The sequence below is a fragment of the Schistocerca gregaria genome, chromosome 5, assembly GCF_023897955.1.
Source record: "Schistocerca gregaria isolate iqSchGreg1 chromosome 5, iqSchGreg1.2, whole genome shotgun sequence".
NCBI classification, from domain to species: domain Eukaryota; kingdom Metazoa; phylum Arthropoda; class Insecta; order Orthoptera; family Acrididae; genus Schistocerca; species Schistocerca gregaria.
In genome coordinates, this window is record NC_064924.1 from 281,930,683 (window position 1) to 281,952,968 (window position 22,286).

The 22,286-nt window shown below is 39.4% G+C and overlaps 2 protein-coding genes across 9 annotated transcripts in view; one reads left to right on the forward strand and one right to left on the reverse strand.

The window, feature by feature from the left end:
* The window catches only part of LOC126272172 (uncharacterized), a 483,755-nt gene extending 474,734 nt beyond the window's left edge, over nt 1-9,021 (reverse strand). For 3 of the 8 annotated variants that reach the window (XM_049974816.1, XM_049974814.1, XM_049974813.1), the window contains exon 1: nt 8,605-8,995. The gene's annotated coding sequence lies outside the window, so the exon portion shown is untranslated. Of the gene's footprint in view, nt 1-8,604 lie in introns of all 8 variants that reach the window. The other 5 variants (XM_049974818.1, XM_049974817.1, XM_049974822.1 and 2 more) reach the window with 3 other exon arrangements.
* A 35-nt stretch (nt 9,022-9,056) lies between these two features.
* Nucleotides 9,057-22,286, forward strand: part of LOC126272176 (DNA repair protein complementing XP-A cells) — a 39,267-nt gene continuing 26,037 nt past the window's right edge. The window contains exons 1-4 of the mRNA XM_049974826.1: nt 9,057-9,922; nt 12,528-12,639; nt 15,060-15,187; nt 16,183-16,348. Of these exons, the coding sequence (XP_049830783.1) occupies nt 9,732-9,922; nt 12,528-12,639; nt 15,060-15,187; nt 16,183-16,348 (597 nt within the window). The 5' untranslated portion in view covers nt 9,057-9,731. The remainder of the gene's footprint in view (nt 9,923-12,527; nt 12,640-15,059; nt 15,188-16,182; nt 16,349-22,286) is intronic.

Sequence of the window (22,286 nt, forward strand, 5' to 3'; positions counted from 1 at the left end):
ACGAGATCGCGTATTGGGGCTACGAGAATCTGGGTGGTGGTCCTGTGATATTACAGCCACTGTGCCCGGCTGCTGGCAGCAGTGGTTACGAGAATGTACGGTCGCAAGGAGACCGGGCTCTGGAAGCCCACGTGGCAATGTCGAGAGAGAGGGCCAACGTGTTCGGCCTGTAGCTGGCGCATGCATTGGGGTTATGGTCTGGTGTGCGATTTCGTATGACGGCAGGATCACTCTTGTTTATCCCGCGTACTCTGAGTGCAGATCTGTTACGTCAATCTGGTGCCATTCATGAGCAGTATCCCAGGGCGCGTTTTCCAACAGGTTAACTCTCGTCCACATACTGCTGTTGTAACCCAATATGCTCTACAGAATGTCGACATTCTGCCTTGGCCGGCTCGATCACCAGATCTATCTCCAATCGAACACATATGGGACGTCATCGGACAAAATGTTCAAAGGTGTGTGAAATCTTATGGGACTTGACTGCTAAGGTCATCAGTCCCTAAGCTTACACACTACTGAACCTAAATTATCCTAATGACAAACACACACACCCATGCCCGAGGGAGGTCTCTAACCTCCGCCGGGACCAGTCGCACAGTCCATGACTGCAGTGCCCCCAGACCGCTCGGCTAATCATCCCGCGCGTGGTCGACGGAAACTCCAGCTTCATCCACAACAACCTGCATTAACCGCCCCTGTATTGGCTGACCACATGCAACAGGCATGGCACTTCGTCCCGTAAACTGCCATCCGGCACCTGTAAAATACATGTACGGTTGCAAGCTTGCATTCAACATTCTGGCGGCTACACCTGTCATTAAATACCAGCATTTCACATTTGCAATGGCTTATCTTGCTGATACATTAAACTGTGATCTTGCAATACTATGATGTTGCGATTTTTCCGTTAAAAGAGTGAGCACCACGGGCCGCGCGAATACTTGTTTCGGGCCGCAGTTTTGAGGCCATTAATCTAGAGTCAGTTCTGTGCCAGACTAGAGCAGCCAAAAATGCGACAATGGCTACGGCCCGTGATTCTGGGAGAATGGATACAAATCGCGCTTTCTGTGTATCCGAACGCTGTGCCAAGGATTATTAGTAGCAGCTGAAACCCCTAATCCCTAATGAATGAAGAACACCTTTGGTATTTAAAGACTTGTCGCCGCATAGTCTAATTTGTTCCTTCAAATTGTAGTTCCTGCTATTTGTTATAAAGTCAGCACACTTTGACAGTGAAATTTACGTGTGACACGGCTAACGAGGGAAACGAATTTAATGTCGAGTGTGCCAAAAGGAAGCGAAGAGCAAGTAAGTTCTCAATATACGCAAAGGATTAATTAGATCGAGTCATCAGCACTGTCAGGTTGTTTACGATGCCACTTACAGCAAATATCGTTCCTTGATCATCGTAAAGGGAAGCAGCAACTTTGTTCAAAATGGTTCAAATGACTGAGCACTATGGGACTTAACATATCAGGTCATCAGTCCCCTAGAACTTAAAACTACTTAAACCTAAGGACAGCACACACATCCATGCCAGAGGCAGGATTCGAATCTGCGACCGTAGCGGTAGCGCGGTTCAAGACTGAAGCGCCTAGAACCGCTCGGCCACTAAGCGGCCGGCGCAGCGACTTCGTCAAAATTTCTGCTTTGTACACTGAACGAAAGTACATAACGCTAATAAACGCAAGATAATGCGCACGAGAAATAACTTGATAGTATCGTACTGTAAAATTATTGGTGAATACCCCGAACCCGCCATACATAATTATTAAAAATAATATGCTATATGAAGACGGTTAAGTCAGAACTAGCGAAAGAAAATGGAAGGCTTGTTGGAAGGATTCTGGAAAAGTGTTATGTTTCTAAAGAAAAATTGCAAAAAATATGCAAATGCTTCAGCATTTGGAATTATCGAATAGACAGCAGACATCCAGAAAATTCAGTGATGCACTGCTAGGATCGTAAAAGGTCGGGACAGTCCAAACGGAATTGAAACGGATCGTTACAATGGGAATCTTTGGAACAAAAGGTGACGTTGGTCTCCCGAAACCCTGTTGGGTAAGTTAAAAGCAGCATTCGAGGACTTCGCGACACTTCTACTACCACCACCAAATAAATATTTGGCGTAGAAATAACGAGGATAAAAGAAAAGTTGGCGCGTACAGAGGGATATTTAGTTATTCCCCACCCTGTTGCTCAACATGAGAATGCAATACGAGGCAAAATTCGATAATATCGTACCAAGTGTGCTCAGCCACATACTGCACAGCGGCGAACGTTACAGAAAATTAGATAAAACAGAAGCCACTGACAAGTCGCCATTCTGCAATATGTACCCACGTTTTTTAACTTACAGAACCGCTGCTGAAAATGTTGCACTGTTCTTGTCCAATGGTCAAGCTTTTGACAATGCCAACTGGAATACACCAGGGTAACCAGGTGTTCCGCTATTTACCTAACTGCTCGGTACTTGCACCGTGTTGGAGACCGAAGTATGCAGGGTTCTGTATTTTTACAACTCAATTCATATCACTAATTTTGCAAAATTTCAAAAGCATAATGGCTGTTCAAGCAGCGATTTCTACGTGGAAAAACTTCACTGACATGAATCATATATGGCCTGAGGCTAGAACTAAATTTAGCGACGATATGGTAAAAGAATGGCGTCAAACTTAAATGCGTGAGAAACTAGCTTTTACTTAAAACGGAGCGCAAATTATCAAGGTTATATTCATCCATTTTTTCATAATAAAAGCACTTGGCGACTACCAACAAACTTTAAGCATATTTACAAACTATTTCTCGCTTAGATGCATAATGTCAAATATTTAACACGTCAACTTATTTCTTAAGTAATCACGTCGGAAGCTGTTTTATACACGGAAGTTAGATTCTTTAATGAAAGCAGACCGCAGTCGTAAGTCTAAATACATGAAATGGATGCAGTAATCGAGAAAACAGTGAGGCAGTATTATTCAACCTGTACACTGAGCAAGAAGTAAAGGAAACCAACGACAAATTTGGAAAAGGAATTAATAATTCAGGGAGAAGAAAAACAAAAGGATTTACTAAGACACTTATTCTGCAAGATTCGGCTATAAGATCAACAACAATAAAAGTAAAACAAGGATAATGGAATGTAGTCTAAAATTAGACGATGCTGAGGGAATTATATTAGGAAGTGAGACACCAAAAGTACTTGATCATTTTCGTTTTTTGGTAAAAGCATTAGAGACGTTGTCCGAAGTATATAGGCTATCGAATGCAGACTGGAAACAGCATTAGAAACTTTCTGGCGAAGAGAAAATTTTTAGTATCTAATACAAATTTAGGTAAGGAAGCTCTTCTAGATGTATTTGTCTGGAATGTAAGCTAGAAGGGAGACGTGGACGATAAACACTGCAGACAAGAAGCGAATAGAAATTTTCGAAAAATGGGGCTCTAGAAGAATGCTAAAAATCTAGAGTGTTAGGTCAGTCCATTACGCTCCTTTTACGAACGACGTGTTCATATGCAAGGGTGCACTGAGTCCAACCACAAATAAGGTTCGATATTCAATAAGTTCGTATATTTTTTCACTAAACGACAGTGTGAGCTGTGTGTAGGGCCTTTGTAAGTCAATGAATAGGGTGGGCGCTTTTTTTTTCTTGTACTCTGGATCTCATGGAGCAACAGACAGAGAAGTTTCCCAACTTCTTTATTTGCAGAATCCATGTATTTTTTACAAAAGAGATTTTCGAGCTCCAAAAACATTATGTATAAGCATGAGATAAGTTTCCCAGGTTTACGTCGGCGATGTAGGTCTATAAATGTCTCTACCGGATAACTCTTCTCGAATACGGAATTGCACTGCGCCTTTTTCAACTGCCATGTGTGGTTCGTGCTCTGGCGACGTTAGGATGAACTACGGTCAGATGCGGGGTAAGTTATTTCAAAGAATCTCCATAAAACATGAATGATCTCATCCAGTTGAAACGCTTGTCCACTGCTGAGCAGATTCAATTGACTGACTTTACCCTTCTCTCCCTCGTTCTCTGTTTCGGTGCCAGTACATTCACAAAGGGCGAACATTAATTCTATCTGCTTACTGATTTTACGTAAGACCGAAATGTCTCACAATTTTTGGTTAGGTGGATTGTCAAAATTTCATTATCCAATCTACAGGAAGGTTTCTAGCATTATTCTCCATACGCTCATTTTGTCTTCGTTCGACTTTTGTTAGACAACTAGTGTTTGACTATTCTTAAATCCGTGATGAAACTCTTCATTTTCGTAGCAGCTTTCTAACACGGCTTTTCAACAAGCGCTAGTCTTTCCCCATCCCTCATAACGATGCTCGGCACGTATTACTTACAATGCTTTATCAAATTAATCAATTTCCATCAACTCGTGCTCGACGTCTGTTCTTGCGATACATATTCCAGGCAAAATTTAGGAATTCGCTGCTGTTCACTTACGGAGTTTCATTCAGATTTCTGTTCCTAAAGGTACACGAACTTTTTTACTTTTAACAAGTTAGATTAATTATTCGACCTTACCGTGACTACCACATTAAAATTTCCTCGTCCTAATCTGCAAGGATGAACGTTCTATTCACTGAGTAATGTGTTTGATCTTTCTCCTGTTACGGCAGGATATTCATCATTGACTAAGGGATCAGGGAAACTAAAAACCCCTGTGTAGACCACATGTTCTCTGCTACCCAAGTAGTCGCCTCCTTTTTGCAGTGCACGAATGCCCAATTAAGGGGGGCTTAGCGATTCTCCAGAGTAAAGAGATACAGAAATCCGCATCCAAGATCGTACCCGAACCGCCTGAGCCCCTGGTTTAGAAATTGCACTCTGCTCCAAATCAGAGAACCGGGAAACCCGAGTATGATGTTGCAAATAGTGAGCCCTGCTTCCACTCCACGTCCGATATAAATGCCGTGTGACTAGGGCCTCCCGGTGGGAAGACCGTTAGCCTGGTGCAAGTCTTTCGAGTTGACGCACCTCGGCGACTTGCGTGTCGATGGGGATGAAATAATGATGAAAAGGACAACACAACACCCTGCAACTGAGCGGAGAAAATCTCCGACCCAGCCGGGAATCGAACCCGAGCCATTAGGTATGACATTCCGTCGCGTTGACCACTCAGCTACCAGGGGCGGACTCTGCGTTCAATGATAGCTGTATTCACCAATTCGGTCAACCCTGTAAACTGAAGGAACTGAGGATGCGTTCAGAATGCAGCCAGCAGGAGTCATTTGTTGTGACGTGAGCTGTGTGTTGGAGAAACTTTAACTAAGGTCCTTGATTTGGGCCAATACCTCTCTTAAAAGTTTACAGGAGTGCGTGGTGTTGTCTGGAGAGATGGAAGATATTGGATGATTGCCAATTGAGGTATCTAACACCCGCCCTGATGCAAATACCTGTTAGTCAGTATATCTTCATCTTTCCTACAGATCACAAACACACACAATCATGCAATCCTTTCAGAGATTCAGTGTGCAGAGCATACAAAATCCACTTTTTAGCAATATGTTTGTTTAAAATTTATACAACTGTTGAAGCTCTCTTGATTTTCATCTCAGACACTGAGGATGTTACTGGCTTAAGCATTGCTTACCACCTTCAACTATTTTTCTTTCATCTAGTACAGAAGACTGTACTGTTTGTATAACTTTACAAAGCTTTTCTTTCAATTTGTAAAATTTCCTTTTGCTATGATTCACAATAATAGATAGCATAGTGACACCCATACGAAGGATGCCATTACAATTAAGAATCTTTTAAGGTGCAAAAACTGTAGTAACAAGAGTGATTAACAAAACCAAGTTGCCTTTTTTTACATATGGTAAATATCAAACTTCACAAACAGAAGAAAACTACTGAGAACTGAACTGTCACTACGCATACCTCCTTAAATGGATATATTTTAAGTCAAAATTATTGCCAAGCATTTATCACTACTGTTCTTCAGTTGAAATAAGTCATTGGAGGGTTGACAGGAAAGAGAAAAGTTTCTTGCCACAGCAGTTGTGCCATTAAAACCTTTTCTTACATAACTTTACAGAAATATGGATTAGAGCCAACTTGATTGTACTTCCAGGACTTCAACGGGTAGTTTAGTTTTATGATTGCAAAAAGAAGATTATATATATGTCACAATTTAAATGTTTTTGTTGAAAATAACAGATCCTGATGTGGAATACAGCAGCAACTGATGGCTTGTCCCAGTAGCAAAACAAGCTAACCTTAGCTCTTTTTTTAAAACTTTTCTGTTTCTTTGAATGTATTAAAAATTATTTTTATTGCACAAAGCTGAAATAATACAAAACAATTTCAAAATTTGTTAGTTTCTTTAATGCCAGTGTAATATGTAGTAATTGTTCACTATGAAGTTGATCTGCATATGTACTTGATCCACAAAGGAATTTATGAATAATTTATATTCTGTGAAAATTTCAGATTTGCCAGTGTTTCTAACAGTGGTGATAATGTGAAAAGCAAAAGGTGATTATTAGTAGTATCTTGAGGTGGCCACAAAAATTTTGAATAAAAAAGTTTCTCTGTAAAGTGTCGTAATACAGAAACTAACCTTTTCATAGCAAAGTGAGGAGTACAATACACTAACTTCAGCCCATTCATACAAAACCAAGATTTCACAATACAAACCTTCCTCTCAACCAAGCTTTGTACAGTGGCTTGATGTCCTTTTATTTACATACATGTAAATTTTCCCTACACATCAGTAGGACAGAAATCATGAGATCCAACTGTACATCTCATCTAGACATGAGGTAACAGCAATCATGAGAGGCAAAGGTTTTAAGTGTTACTGCTTCTTTAGCATCAGTTTTATGACAAAAGCAAAAGTTCACCCTATTTCATATTAAAACAGGTAAGATAGATTACAAGTTACGTGACTTAAAGTCTTAGTGGGTGAAGAATTTTAAGACAAATTAAGCATGAAGAATCTGCATACAAGTAACTGGAACGAAACACCACAATGAGGATGGAAGATTTTGCTTCTTCAAATATTTCAATAGATTAATTAAAAAAAAGAAAAAAGATCTTATGCAGTTACTGAAGCCAGAGATGTGCATGAAAAACTGGAAGCAGATGAATTGTAAAGCTGTTCGCATAATTAGTGCAGATATGGCGAGAAGTACAGCTCAGATAATATTGCAATACTGCAATATACTACCGACAGAACTAGCCAAAACCTTAAAAAAATCTGATCAGAAAATCACTCTTATTGTGACTATAAATAGGGGGAGTTTCTACATTACGAAATTTAATTTATTTTTAGGCCTATAACAAATCAACACTTTTAAAGTCAAAGAACAAATACGGCAATTATTAAACACTGAGGATCTTCAACTTAAAGAGTCCAAAAGCCTGCAACAACGAGCAACGTATTTACGAATTAATCAACTGAATCCAATGATAAATCTTTAGAATAATTAACATTTGATCTGGTTTCAATTTGACAAAATTTTTTTGATTCCCCGTCAATGCAATTTTATCTGAGAGGGGCTCAGAACTCTAGCACCATGCTATTTTTAAAGTTAGACTGGATCTTGAGGTTTCTTATTTAGCCGAATCTACTCATGAAAAAACTGGCACAGCTTTAAGTAGCTCTTTCTCAGTACGCGCAAAAAGTCAATCATATTACAGAGGCCTAGCTTTAAAACTGACTGTGAGACCCACACTACCTTGTTGTGAGCTGCTTATAGCTAAAAATATCGAACACGACTATTCCTGTGCACATTTATCATATTATATCGACGCCACAGTGCTCTATAAAATTTAGCTTTTTGTCCGACAGAAATACAATTACTAAGCAGAAAGAATATAAATTTGGCAGCATGCCTTCAACAATTCTAGGGTGCGGATATCTTTATCAAGTATTATAACATCGGCGGCAACAATAACTTCCTCCCTTCGAGTGGTGGTATCTTACCGACGGAACTCGTTCACAAATGTCAAGCAAATCGCGGCCTTCTCGTAGGCTTATAAAGGATAAATTTTGGGTTCATCCAAAGCGCGTCACATTACGAGTTTCGCATAGGTACCACCAACCGTACTGCTGACATTACACGGATGTCTTGACATAAAAGCTGCGACGAATTCCTTCCGATGCAATGTTACCGAAAATTATTTCATGGATCTATCTGATATACGAAATACAATGGTTCCAGTTAACTCTTGATTCGGCAAATTCAATGCGAATAAACGGTCAGATACCATGATACAGTGTGTTTCTTGATGGTCAACTTTATGAGATGCAATGCAGTCTTCCGAATTTCTTGTGTGGTTTTTTCTACGCGTTTAGATCCGCATTCATAAGCGGATAATGACGGTAGTAACAAATGATTGCCCTAGAGGAAAGTGCCGAATCGAGCTATAAGAAGTATAGAAATGTGCAGAAGACCTAGCAAACGCTCGAATCTAGACGAACTTGAGTTTCATACGTCTTCTTGGTGGCAGACATGCTCAAAATTCTTTTTTCCTTCCAACAATCTTTAGCACTGTTTTTCGATCTCCAAGCGCGCAAGTTAAAAGCATAAAAATAAATGGAAGCTGCAGCTAACACTATGGACTGATTTATTACCTGGAGACTATGACTTCTTTCACACTGGCATGCGAATATTTTCGTTGAGTGGACGACCAGTAATTCCTTCGAGTTAGGGAATCTTGCGGTTTCTTGATAAATACGCTTCGAATCGGTTGCCCTACAATGCGTCGTAATGAAGCCGCCTCAGAAAATTCTGGGAGTGTTCCTCTCTGACAGCGGCAGCTCGGATCGATCGATGCACATTGACAGCCTACCTATATCACTCTTCTTTCACACTTCGAAGGTTGCAATAGCACTTCGCGAAACAACTTTCGAGTCTGTTGCTTACCTCACGTGTCAGTCCCACTGTACACACTCTTCGTACACTTTAACAACAAAACACTTTTTAATCTCAAAACCATACCAGCAACTTGTCGCGAATAGAGCGCAGCACATGGATTTCTTCGCAGTGGTACCAACGTAAGAAGAAATAAATTTTGGTCTAAAAAGTCGCTAACAGATGGCGGCATGGTATTTCGTAGTTGTTTATAATGCATTTATCCTGCAAAAATAACCTTAATCGGTATAGTAGGCAGAGATCACAATTGCTCATGCAAAAAGTTCTGTCGCCTTTGAAGCATCAGTGTAAATGATCCAAAGGCAATTTCGTATACTTATTAACAATATATAATTAATAATTTTTGCTCCAAAAATAAAAAAAATGTACAGTCGTAATACATCATTACCAAGTTATTTGAAAATACAAAACTGAAATTTCAACTCATGTAAGGAAGTGTATAACAAAAGATACGCACCAGTTATGTTGTCCAGTTTCTATAATCCATAATCTATAGTAAACCTTGACAGTGCCCCTATATGGGAGCTTATCGTCCTTGAGCAAACAACCGCGCTTTCCATCCGCATGCAAAATTCATAAAACATCGTCGCTCTTTCAGGCTATGAGATTTTAAGCATACATTAGCACTGCTGCCTCGATTATATTACTCACTTTATTCGAGAAAACAAACACTGCCAGATAATACGTCAGGGGTTTTTGTTTCTGTACTGTCAGTTGTACTAAAGGGATTAAGTTCAGTTACGATTTTATAAACTTTCAGGCTGCAATTGTTACTGTTTGTAGTGTATCGAGTACAGCAGCAAAGTACTACAGTAGTGAACTAGTGATGCAAGCTGGTAGTGAACTTTCAGTTGATGAGGCTCTGGATTTGGAGGCTGAGATTGCAGCGGAATCTAACAGTGAGCAGTATGAACAAATTGAGCTTACAGATGCACAGAAAAGTACTATCGAGAGAAATCGACAAAAAGCCCTTTTGCTGAAAAAGGCGAGGGCATCAGCTCACCCTTACAGCATAAAGTAAGTAAAGATGATGATAAATATCTATGTGCACATGTTGTGCAACTGAGATTGTTGGGCAGTAGTAGTAGTAGTAGTAGTAGTAGTAGTAGTAGTAGTTTTATTAATCTGTAGATCACTTTTACAAGGATATTGGATATGCCATGGTATCACAATTTAAGAATAACAAACATAATGTTCTTCTGAAACACAAGTTCAGACAGTTTTTATTTTGATTTCAATTCACTTTAAAATTATCTCCAGTCCACATCCTCCCACACTACTGTAGCAGTGAGAAAGCACTGGTCTGTTTGAATACATGTTCAACTCTTGATCTAAAATTTCTTGACAGTTTCAAACACTCAGAGAAGTTAAAAAACAGTCTGCCATACACTTGTCAGCTTTCACGTACCATGGTAAGCAATAAAAAGCTCATAGCCCCATCTGGCTGTGAAAACTTAATGATTTCAGTAACCAGTAAGTCGATTAACAAAGAGAGATTTGAAAGTGCATGGATTTCTCTGATCTCCCTAAACTAGGCTACGTAGAGTTATACATGTGGCTTACCTGTGACACTTTATAAATTTCTTTAAGAGAAAAGTTTTGCTAAATTTAACGGGATTTTCATTGCCTACTGTCAATATGTAATTTTAATGTTTAACTTATAGATTTAACCTATGGTTTCAAAACTTATTTAATGATCAATACATTTACTTTGTAGAGAGTAACATGCACTTATTAATAGCAAGTCGTATTGCCAGTATGTACTGCTGTATAGTAATTATAATTTCAGGCAGCAATCTGTGAATTCAGTTATTAGAAGAAAGGAAGATAGAGTTTAACACTCTATTGAGAGCATGGTTATGGAACATGAACTTGCATTACAGTAGGATGGAGAAGGAAATTGGCTATGCCTTTTTCAAAGGGACCCTGCATTTGCCTGGCTGTGATTTAGGGAAGTTGCTGAAAACCTAAAGCTGAATGGCTGGATGCGGATTTGAACCATTGTCCTCCTGGATGCAAGTCCAGTGAGAGAATCACTGTGGTACCTTGCTAAGTTTCAGTTATTCGATTATATATAGTGTTCGTGTTTAATTACGTCATCCTTACGATAGTGCACAATAGCATTACTCTGGCTACCTCTAACTTTCACATTACAAAACTCTTCCATACATTCCTATTATTGTAAGTATAGTTTGTGTGAAACTCATGTCCTCACACACACAATAGGAGAAACATGCTAGAAATTCAATGACATTATTGGTTCATATACTTCATAAGTGATTTTAAAGTTCTTCGTAGATTATACGCTCCAGGCTTCCTTATTTTTAACCAAGTCTGAAGAAACAGACATTGGTGACAATCTTTAAAATTATCCAATTTATTTCCTGTTGCGGAACCCAGAATTAACTGCATTAGGTATATTGCCTATTGGTGACAAATGAAAATTTGACTGGACTGAGACTTAAACCCAGATTTCCCTATTGTCACAAGTGATTGCCATAACCATTTGGGCTATCTGAGCACATTTTGAAAACCGACCCAAACTTCCGTAAGCCATACTGTCTAACACCCCATTGCTTGCAACCTTACTTGGTTTCCCACCTCAGGGTTTCAAGGCTAAATGTATGAACATTGGCCTTAAGACTGTCTGGGCTAGAGTATCAGTCCAGCACAAGTTTTCATGTGCCGCCAAGGGGGCAACATCTTCGTACCTAATGCAGCTAATGAAAGATTCTGCAATTGTGGGAAAAAATTCATAAAATCTTTATTCTATCCATAAGTTTGTTTGTATTGCAAACTTTACAATTGTAGACACTTCTTAATCGTAACCCACAGAGCATTAATTACATCTTGGAACTGTGGAACACAGTGAATAAGTTGACAGCAACTTAACAGTTGTTTTGAGAACAGGTGGTCAAGGTAGTAAAATCATTAATGGCATGGTTTTGTGTCATGTGTAAGAAGATAAATGAATTCACCACGAGAGTTTTAAGGAAATTCTGGACGAGCTATTGTGGAGGCAGTCACTTATTTGCACACATTTATATTTGTTGAGCATGTTTCTGTTTCTGTGTGATGAATGGTTTGTTCACACTATAGAGGACAATTCTTCATCGACATGTTTACTTCTGTGCAATGTCACAGTTTCACTGAAAGTTGAATCACAATGTTAAGTCATAGATATATCATTTTAGCTTCATCCACATTTATCAAGAAAGGTGGCATAGTTAACGGTAAGAGACTGCACTCACATTTGGAGATCCAGAGTTTGAATCTACGTATGATCATCTGAATTAAGATCTGCTGTCATCTCCCTAAATCACTAAGCCTAAGTGCTATGACTGTCCCTTTGAAATGTGCATGCTTGTCCAGTCTGAGCTTGTGCTCCTGCTGTAATGATCTTGTTCTTGAGAAGACATTACAACTTTAGTCTCCCTTACTTTCAACCAGCTTATAACTGTTACATTTGTACTGAGAACAGGATTTTGTGTTTTTTCACTGTAGCAGTAGACACTGGCAGCTGCATATAAAGTTGTTTCAGCATCTTGGGTCGTAGTGCTATCTTTTTCAGACTGGTAACATGACAGTGTAAATATTTCATCATATGGTTTATAATTTACAGTGAAAAGGGATCACCAGAAAAGAATACCATTAAGGTCCAAGGAACCAGATACATAGACACTGGTGGTGGCTTCCTTTTGGAGGAAAAAGCTGCCGAAGAAAATGCAAAACCAGTAAGATTACATTTTGTGTTATAATAATTCCAGTGTTTTCTTACTAACATTGGGCTCAAAATTGTTGAATGTCTAAAAAAAAAAAAAAAAAGTGAGAAGTGAAATATTAGTAAACCCAAGACAATGAAGAAGGTGCACTGTGGAAATGTTTGTTTGTACTTAGTGCATACGTTTTTCAGATAGTACTTCTTTATACATAACTGCATCATCTGTAAAAATTCTGTTACTATTAATATTGTTTGCCAAGTCATTAAAATACAACATGAACAACCAAAGTACATTCCCCTGGTGCACACCTACGTTATTTCTGCGTCTCTCCCCTCCATTCAAGATAAATGCTGCATCTTTCTCATGAAAAACTCCTCAACTCGGTAACAATTTTTGTTTGTTACTCGATATGATAATATTTTCATTAATAAAGGATCGGTGTGGTACTGAGTCAAATGCTTTTCAAAATATAAGAAATGTTTTATCTGCCTGACTTCCATACATATATCTCCGTGACTGTCTTCGTCCATAGCATTCAGGATGCCACATAAGAAGACTCTGAGTTGGGTTTTACATGACTGATATTTCAGTGCTGGTTGGCCTGGAGATGGTCATTCTGTTAAGTTTGAATTCTGAATTTCCTCTAAGATGTTACAACAAATAGATTTTAAAGATATTGGATGGTAGTTTTGTGGATCACCTTTGCTAATGTGACTGTAGAAGTTTGTTCTTTTGATTTGTACTAAGAATAATCTGTTGTATGTCCTTCTGAAGACAACAAGTACCTGAAATGTATCAGAAAATCAATAAAAATATTTATGGGCAAAACAAATGTAACATAAATTGTGACTATGGCTGCTACATCTCCTTCTTGTAGGTAAGTCTGACACATGCTCTCTTCAAACTATTGGCTGAAGTTTTTTGTTCAAGGGATTTATGGTATAGTATAGTTAAAAATTAGTGGAAAACACTGTGATACAAATTCTGTATATAATACGATAGGGGTCCATCAGGTCCTGGAGATGTGTTTACTTTTAACAGTCTCTCAACACCAAGGGCTGTAAATTCTGTAGCATTCTTCTTTTCAGTGGTGTGAGAATTAAACTGGAGCATTAGAACTGGATTTTCCTATTGCTTGCATAACCAGTATCTTATTGTTGTTAGCATTTGCAAAAGTGTGTGTAGGCATGCACTTACTGTTTATTGAATTGTTGCCACATTGCCCTCTTATCACAGTTCTATGTATCATTATTCTGCTGTATTTTATTTACACGGTCATTTGTTTGAGCGTTAAAGTAATGCATCCTGATTCTGAACACTCTTTTAGTGAGGTGACACAGTGGTTAAAACACTGACCCACATTTTAGTAGGGAGCCATACTGATATAAGCTTTCAACATTTCCTTCAATTTCTTTAGGTGAATGTTATAATGGAACACTACATCAAATTTCTTTCTTTACTGCAGTCCATTCAGTGTTTATACTGTCTCTGCTGATCCCAGTACTGACGGGGCATTAAATCTCTCTCTCCAGTACCCTTCTTTTATCTCACTGCTCTTGTATTTGTTCATAAAATTTGTAATAAACGATTTGTGTTTTTCTTTAGTGAATGTAGACAATTTCACTGGAGGGTAATCTAATAAAGACTGTTAAATTCTGCTCTTTTTTTATGCTTTCATTTTAAGAGAGGGCTCATTTTTATTGTGCAGCTCTGTTTTAAAACCATTAGAAATAATTTGAATTACAATTTTATCGTTAAAATTCCTTCTCCCTACCGCTCCTCATTAGCTTTGCCCCATGTACTGTTCCCATACCCCCCCCCCCCCCCCATGTGGATAAATTCAGTAAGCAGCATTTGTGCATGTGTGTTGAGACCATGAAGCAATAAAAAGTTCTTCCTCCCATTTGAGGGTACAAATGCTTTCTGGATGTACTGTACAATCTAGTCTTATAGAACACCATGCCTTCATGAACCAGTGTCATTTTATCAATGAATGAGCTTTAAGAGAGCATCAGAGACAAATTAAGTCATTGTTCGGTTTCAGGAGAAACATGGTATCTCCTAATGGTATAATATGTTTGTTAATTTTTTACTACTTCCATATAAAAATGTGTTAACTGTACATTTAAAAAATTCTGCTCTGATTTAATAAAAGCAGTTGTAGATTCATACCAGAAAGAAAGATCACCTTTAAATGGTTTCTGTGTGTGACATTGTAAATCTTAAGAGTCCATTGTGCTAATGTTTCATGCTGATGTTTGTGGGCTTGTGGTATTCATACATAGCCTTATTTGCCAGTAACATAAGCACAGTGTAGTAACTTTGTGCGTTCATGTGTAAAATATTGATGATTAGAATAATCTAGTGTATGTGGTGTTTTCTGTCAGTTATAATGAAATTCAGACTTATGTAATCAGAAATAAAATTTTCAGGTGGAACTGAAGGAAAATGTTGGGCCTGTCCAAATTCCATATCGGCCAACATGTGAGGAATGTTCAAATATTTTTGATGATTCTTTTCTTTACCAGTCATTTGAATATCCTGTCTGTGATGGATGCAGGTATCATGTCTTAATTTGCACATATGCTTATCTGTGTCATAGATTAGACTAAATGTGTGTGAAAGTAAATCATTGGGAAATTGTTTTGATAAAAGTCTAAATCATGGCCAGTGGCATATTTACTTGTATCATGAATAATGTTGTTGGCACTTGTCACAAGGTATGACGAGCAGAAAAGAGGTTGCATCAGCTGTTTGGTGTACACAGCCTGTGAGAGAGCAGTGGGCAGACAACAAGTTTTGAAGGAACATTGTCACATTCTCACATTAGTATATCACAGCATGCAAAATTGTAACACATTCAGAAGAAACAGGCAAATATTTTGACAGCAAATGTAACTTAATTTAAACTGTCCTCTTGGGTCCCAACTTAACCATAGCCTTGTAATTGATAACAAATTCAGAAAAAAAGTAAAATATTTATGACAGCAGCAACAAAGAGAATGGTTTCTCCTTTGTTGCTATAAATTTGTTGCCTCATTTCTCACCTGTCATTGGTTACTTGAAAGTATCATCCCATTAACTACATGAAACAGACTTGTATGAGCAGTAGAGGAACGTCGCTGTGACAGCCGCTGGCCTCGGTCTAGACTTTTTTATCTGGTTGTAAAAAATCCGTTTTTACTAACATGTCATTGAATCTTCGTCTGTGCACCCTATTGCAAAATTTCGCCAATTTCCTTTTTCCCATAATCACAATAGTTGAAGGGGTAATTCCTTCACTTGCTGTTTTTTTTTCCTCAAACTATTTGAGACTGAACACATGTTCCATTTGTAACGGTGCTGTATTGATAAGATGTTAAACTATTAAAGGCAGTTTTTACTAGGGAGTGTATTGCAAGATGATAATGTTCACTGTAAATTATGAACATCATTTGCAATTTTTGCTTAGATTTTAAACAATGTATTGGCAATAAGTTTGCTAACATTATGAATTCCAAAGAAAAATTGTATTGGGCATAAGCTCGGCTATATAACAGACTGTTCTGTTTCTAGGGACAGAGATGACAAGCATTCTCTCATTACTCGGACAGATGCAAAAAATGAATACCTGCTGAAGGATTGTGACCTGGATATGAGAGAGCCCCCTCTGAAATTCATCATGCGCAAGAATCCTCATAATATGCGATGGGGTACAATGAAGCTTTATCTTCGACTTCAGGTAAGGCCTACTTAAAAATATACCATTATGGGTACTATCAAACAACATTGATTGGTAGGAAACCTAACAAAGCATACAAGAATTGAGAGGTTGAACTTCATGCAATAATAAATGAAAAGAAACAATTTACGTTTATTTCTTGAGTTGTTGACTTACTATATAGAATGATCCAAATTCAGCTTTCATTTTCTGAAGTACAAAGGAGTAAAAAAAAAAGTCACATTACCTGATCAATTCTACGTGTGCTACGATTACTGTGTTTGCCAATGCATTATCATTAGCAGTAGAGTAGCTATGGATGCATACATAAGTTGTTTTGATGATGCAGTTATCAAAAAATTAGAAATTTTTGAAGCTACATTACTCAGCAATTTTGTCTTCCCAGCTAATTGTTCTGATGATATGTCATAGGTTTTTCCAATTCAGTAGTTAAGCACTGCTGTGTCCGTAGTGAGGTACATTTCCAGTATTGTCTGCCATTTGCGTTAATGTGTTAAAGTCATCAGTGCACATTGCTGGGAACTTCTACGCATCTGACATGAGATAAAAAAGTCATATATTATAATCAGTACAGCAGTTCCAACAAATATGCAGCACTCTCAATCTAACTGAGTGGAGGTGCTTTTTCAGTGTTAATCCATTTCTAATAATTTTTTCTAATCATTTAGCCTTTCATTGAGATAGTCAGCTAATCAGTGCTTTGTTGATTGCACTATATTTGTCTTAGCTGTTGTGATGCTGGTTGTCGTTGTTGTGGTCTTCAGTCCTGAGACTGGTTTGATGCGGCCCTTCATGTTACTCTATCCTGTGCAAGCTTCTTCATCTCCCAGTACCTACTGCATCCTACTGAATCTGCTTAGTGTATTCATCTCTTGGTCTCCCTCTACAATTTTTACCCTCCACGCTGCCCTCCAATACTAAATTGGTGATCCCTTTATGCCTCAGAACATGTCCTACCAACAGATCCCTTCTTTTGGTCAAGTTGTGCCACAAACTCCTCTTCTCCCCAATTCTATTCAATACCTCCTCATTAGTTATGTGATCTACCCATCTAATCTTCAGCATTCTTCTGTAGCACCACATTTCGAAAGCTTCTATTCTCCTCTTGTCCAAACTATTTATCGTCCATGTTTCACTTCCATACATGGCTACACTCCATACAAATACTTTCAGAAATGACTTCCTGACACTTAAATCTATACTCGATGTTAACAAATTTCTCTTCTTCAGAAACGCTTTCCTTGCCATTGCCAGTCTACATTTTATATCCTCTCTACTTCGACCATCGTCTGTTATTTTGCTCCCCTTTACTACTTTAAGTGTCTCATTTCCTAATTTAATTCCCTCAGCATCACCTGATTTAATTTGACTACATTCCATTATCCTCGTTTTGCTTTTGTTGATGTTCATCTTATATCCTCCTTTCAAGACACTGTCCATTCCATTCAACTGCTCTTCCAAGTCTTTTGCTGTCCCTGACAGAATCACAATGTCTTCGGCGAACCTCAAAGTTTTTATTTCTTCTCCATGGATTTTAATACCTACTCCGAATTTTTCTTTTGTTTCCTTTACTGCTTGCTCAATATACAGATTGAATAACATCGGGGAGAGGCTACAACCATGTCTTACTCCCTTCCCAACCACTGCTTCCCTTTGATGTCCCCTCAACTCTTATAACTGCCATCTGGTTTCTGTACAAATTGTAAATAGCCTTTCGCTCCCTATATTTTACCCCTGCCACATTCAGAATTTGAAGGAGAGTATTCCAGTCAACATTATCAAAAGCTTTCTCTAAGTCTACAAATGCTAGAAACATAGGTTTGCCTTTCCTTAATCTTTCTTCTAAGAGAAGTAGTAAGGTCAGTATTGCCTCACGTGTTCCAGTATTTCTACGGAATCCAAACTGACCTTCCCGGAGATCGGATTTTACTAGTTTTTCCATTCGTCTGTAAAGAATTCGCGTTAGTATTTTGCAGCTGTGGCTTATTAAACTGATTGTTCGGTAATTTTTACATCTGTCAACACCTGCTTTCTTTCGGATTGGAATTATTATATTCTTCTTGAAGTCTGAGGGTATTTCGCCTGTCTCATACATCTTGCTCACCAGATTGCAGAGTTTTGTCAGGACTGGCTCTCCCAAGGCCGTCAGTAGTTCCAATGGAATGTTGTCTACTCCGGCTGCCTTGTTTCGACTCAGGTCTTTCAGTGGTCTGTCAAACTCTTCATGCAGTATCGTATCTCCCATTTCATCTTCATCTACATCCTCTTCCATTTCCCTATTATCGCTTTCAAGTTTATCGTCCTTGTATAGACCCTCTATATACTCCTTCCACCTTTCTGCTTTCCCTTCTTTGCTTAGAACTGGGTTTCCATCTGAGCTCTTGACGTTCATACAAGTGGGTCTCTTTTCTCCAAAGATCTCTTTAATTTTCCTTTAGGCAGTATCTATCTTACCCCTAGTGAGATAAGCCTATACATCCTTACATTTATCCTCTAGCCATCCCTGCTTAGCCATTTTGCACTTCCTTTCGATCTCATTTTTGAGAAGTTTGTATTCCTTTTTGCCTGCTTCATTTACTGTGTTTTTATATTTTCTGCTTTCATCAATTAAATTCAATATTTCTTCTGTTACCCAAGGATTTCTACTAGCCCTCATCTTTTTACCTACTTGATCCTCTGCTGCCTTCACTACTTCATCCCTCAGAGCTACCCATTCTTCTTCTACTGTATTTATTTCCCCTCATTCCTGTCAATTGTTCCCTTACGCTCTCCCTGAAACTCTGTACAACCTCTGGTTCTTTCAGTTTATCCAGGTCCCATCTCCTTAAATTCCCACCTTTTTGCAGTTTCTTCAGTTTTAATCTGCAGGTCATAACCAATAGATTGTGGTCAGAGTCCACATCTGCCCCTGGAAATGTCTTACAATTTAAAACTTGGTTCCTAAATCTCTGTCTTAACATTATACAATCTATCTGATACCTTTTAGTATCTCCAGAATTCTTCCGTGTATACAACCTTCTTTTATGAATCTTGAACCGAGTGTTAGCTATGATTAAGTTGTGCTCTGTGCAAAATTCTACCAGGCGGCTTCCTCTTTCATTTCTTACCCCCAATCCATAGTCACCTACTATGTTTCCTTCTCTCCCTTTTCCTACTACCGAATTCCAGTCACCCATGACTATTAAATTTTCATCTCCCTTCACTATCTGAATGGTTTCTTCTATTTCATCATACATTTCTTCAATTTCTTTGTCATCTGCAGAGCTAGTTGGCATATAAACTTGTACCACTGTAGAAGGCGTGGGCTTCGTATCTATCTTGGCCACAATAATGCATTCACTATGCTGTTGGTAACAGCTTACCCGCACTCCTATTTTTTTATTCATTATTAAACCTACTCCTGCATTACCCCTATTTGATTTTGTAAATATAACCCTGTAGTCACCTGACCAGAAGTCTTGTTCCTTCTGCCACTGAGCTTCACTAATTCCCACTATATCCTACCTTAACCTATCCATTTCCCTTTTTAAGTTTTCTAACCTACCTGCCCGATTAAGGGGTTTGACATTCCACGCTCCGATCCGTAGAACGCTAGTTTTCTTTCTCCTTATAACGACATCCTCTTGAGTAGTCCCCACCCGGAGATGCAAATGGGGGACTATTTTACTTCCGGAATATTTTACCCAAGAGGACACCATCATCATTTAATCATACAGTAAAGCTGCATGCCCTCGGGAAAAATTACAGCTGTAGTTTCCCCTTGCTTTCAGCCGTTCACAGTAGCAACACAGCAAGGCCGTTTTGGTTATTGTTACAAGGCCAGATCAGTCAATCATCCAGACTGTTGCCCTTGCAACTACTGAAAAGGCTGCTGCTCCTCTTCAGGAACCACACGTTTGTCTGGCCTCTCAACAGATACCCCTCCATTGTGGTTGTACCTACGGTACAGCTATCTGTATCTCTAAGGCACGCAAGCACCCCACCAACGGCAAGGTCCAGGGTCATGGTGGGGGGGGAGGGGGAGGAGGAGGGCATACCCTATATAATTGAGGGTGGTTGCAACATAGATATATTTCATCTCATTACATGGTATTGTTATATTGTAACCACAGTCAAGTCCAGATCTGATAGTAGGGTCATCAGTGATGTGAAATACTTGCCACTGAAAGGATGTTTATTACTGACACCTATGTACAAACAGAACACAACTTATTCTTCACAGTGTGTGCTGCTGTTTATTCAGGCAAGGAATATTGCAGCATTTGCAACATTACAGCTACAAGAAATCTTGAGAATATTCTAGAAATAATAAATAACTAGATAACATATATAACAGTGTAGGAAAAGGCAGATTGCTACTTACCATAAAGACAACACATCAAATTGCAGAAAGGCACAATTAAGACACCCACATAAAGCTTTCAGCCACAGCCTTCATCAGTGAAGAAAACACACGCAGTAGCAAGCACATCTAATAGCGCACATGACTGCCAGCTCCAGCATCTCGGGCTGGAATGCAACGTCACATGGGATGCAAGCAGCAATCTGGAGGGAGCAAGGAGGGGAAGGGATAGTAGTGGACAGGTGGGGAGAAAGACAAATGCTTTCTGGTGGAGAGTGCAGGGACTAGACTGCCAACAGGTGCAGTGTAAGGAGGTTGTGGGGCACGGATGTGGAGCAAAAAAAGGAGCAAAAAAAGGAGGGGAGCAGGGAAAGGCAGGTGGATGTGTTGGCAGAGGCAGCTAATAAATGGGGCAGAAGATGAGAATGGGGCAAAGATGCTAGGATGGTAGAGACAGAAGCTGTTGGGTGGAGGGCGTGGGGACAGTATGTTACCGTAGGTTGAGGCCAGGATAATTATGGAAGCAGAGAATTTGTTGTAAGGATATCTGCACAGTTCAGAAAAGCTGGTTGTGGAGGGAAGGATCCAGATGGCTCGGGTAGTGAAGCAGCCATTGAAATCAAGTGTGTTATGTTCAGCTCAATGTTGTGCCACGGGGTGGCTCTTGGCCACAGTTTGGCAGTGGCTGTTCATCCTCGTGACCAGCTGGTTGATAGTCATACCAATATAAAAAGCTGGGTGATGATTGCAGCAGAGCTGGTAAACAACATGGCTGCTTTCACAGGTGGCCCACCCCCTGAAGGAGTGGGATAAACCTGTGGCAGAAATGGAATAGGAAGTGCTGCGTGGGTAGATTGGCCAGGTTTTGCTCTATATTTTCCTTGGGGATATGATCGCTGTGGTGAAGGGTTGGGATTGAGAGTGCCATAGGGATGGACTAGGATGTTGTGGAGATTGGGTGGGCAATGGAACACACTTTAGGAAGGGTGGGAAGTATCTCGGGTAGGATGTTCCTCATTTCAGGATGTTGATTACCTATGATTGTGCACTGAAATGAGGGAGATCCTACCCGAGATACTTCCCACCCCTCCTGAAGTGGTGTTCCGTTGCCCACATAACCTATGCCACTCCAGATCCCAACCCCTTGCCACAAGGGTCATATTTCTATGTAAGACCCAGGTGCAAAATCTGTCCAATACACCCACCCAGCACTTCCTATTCCAGCCTTGTCACAAGTTAATCCTACCCCATCAGGAACCGGGCTACCTGTGAAAGCAGCCATGTCATTTACCAGCTCTGCTGCAATCATTGCACAACTTTTTGTATTGGTATGATTACCAACCACCTGTCCACCAGGATGAGAGGCCACCGCGTAACCATGGCCAAGAGCAAAGCAGACCACCCTGTGGCACAATGTACAGCTGAACACAATACACTTGATTTCAATGGCTGCTTCACTACCCAAGTCATCTGGATCCTTCCCTCCACCACCAAGTTTTCTGAACTGCATAGATGGGAGTTAACCTTACAACACATTCTCTGGTCCCGTAGTTATCTCGGCCTCAACTTATGATAACATACTGTCCCTAGACCCTC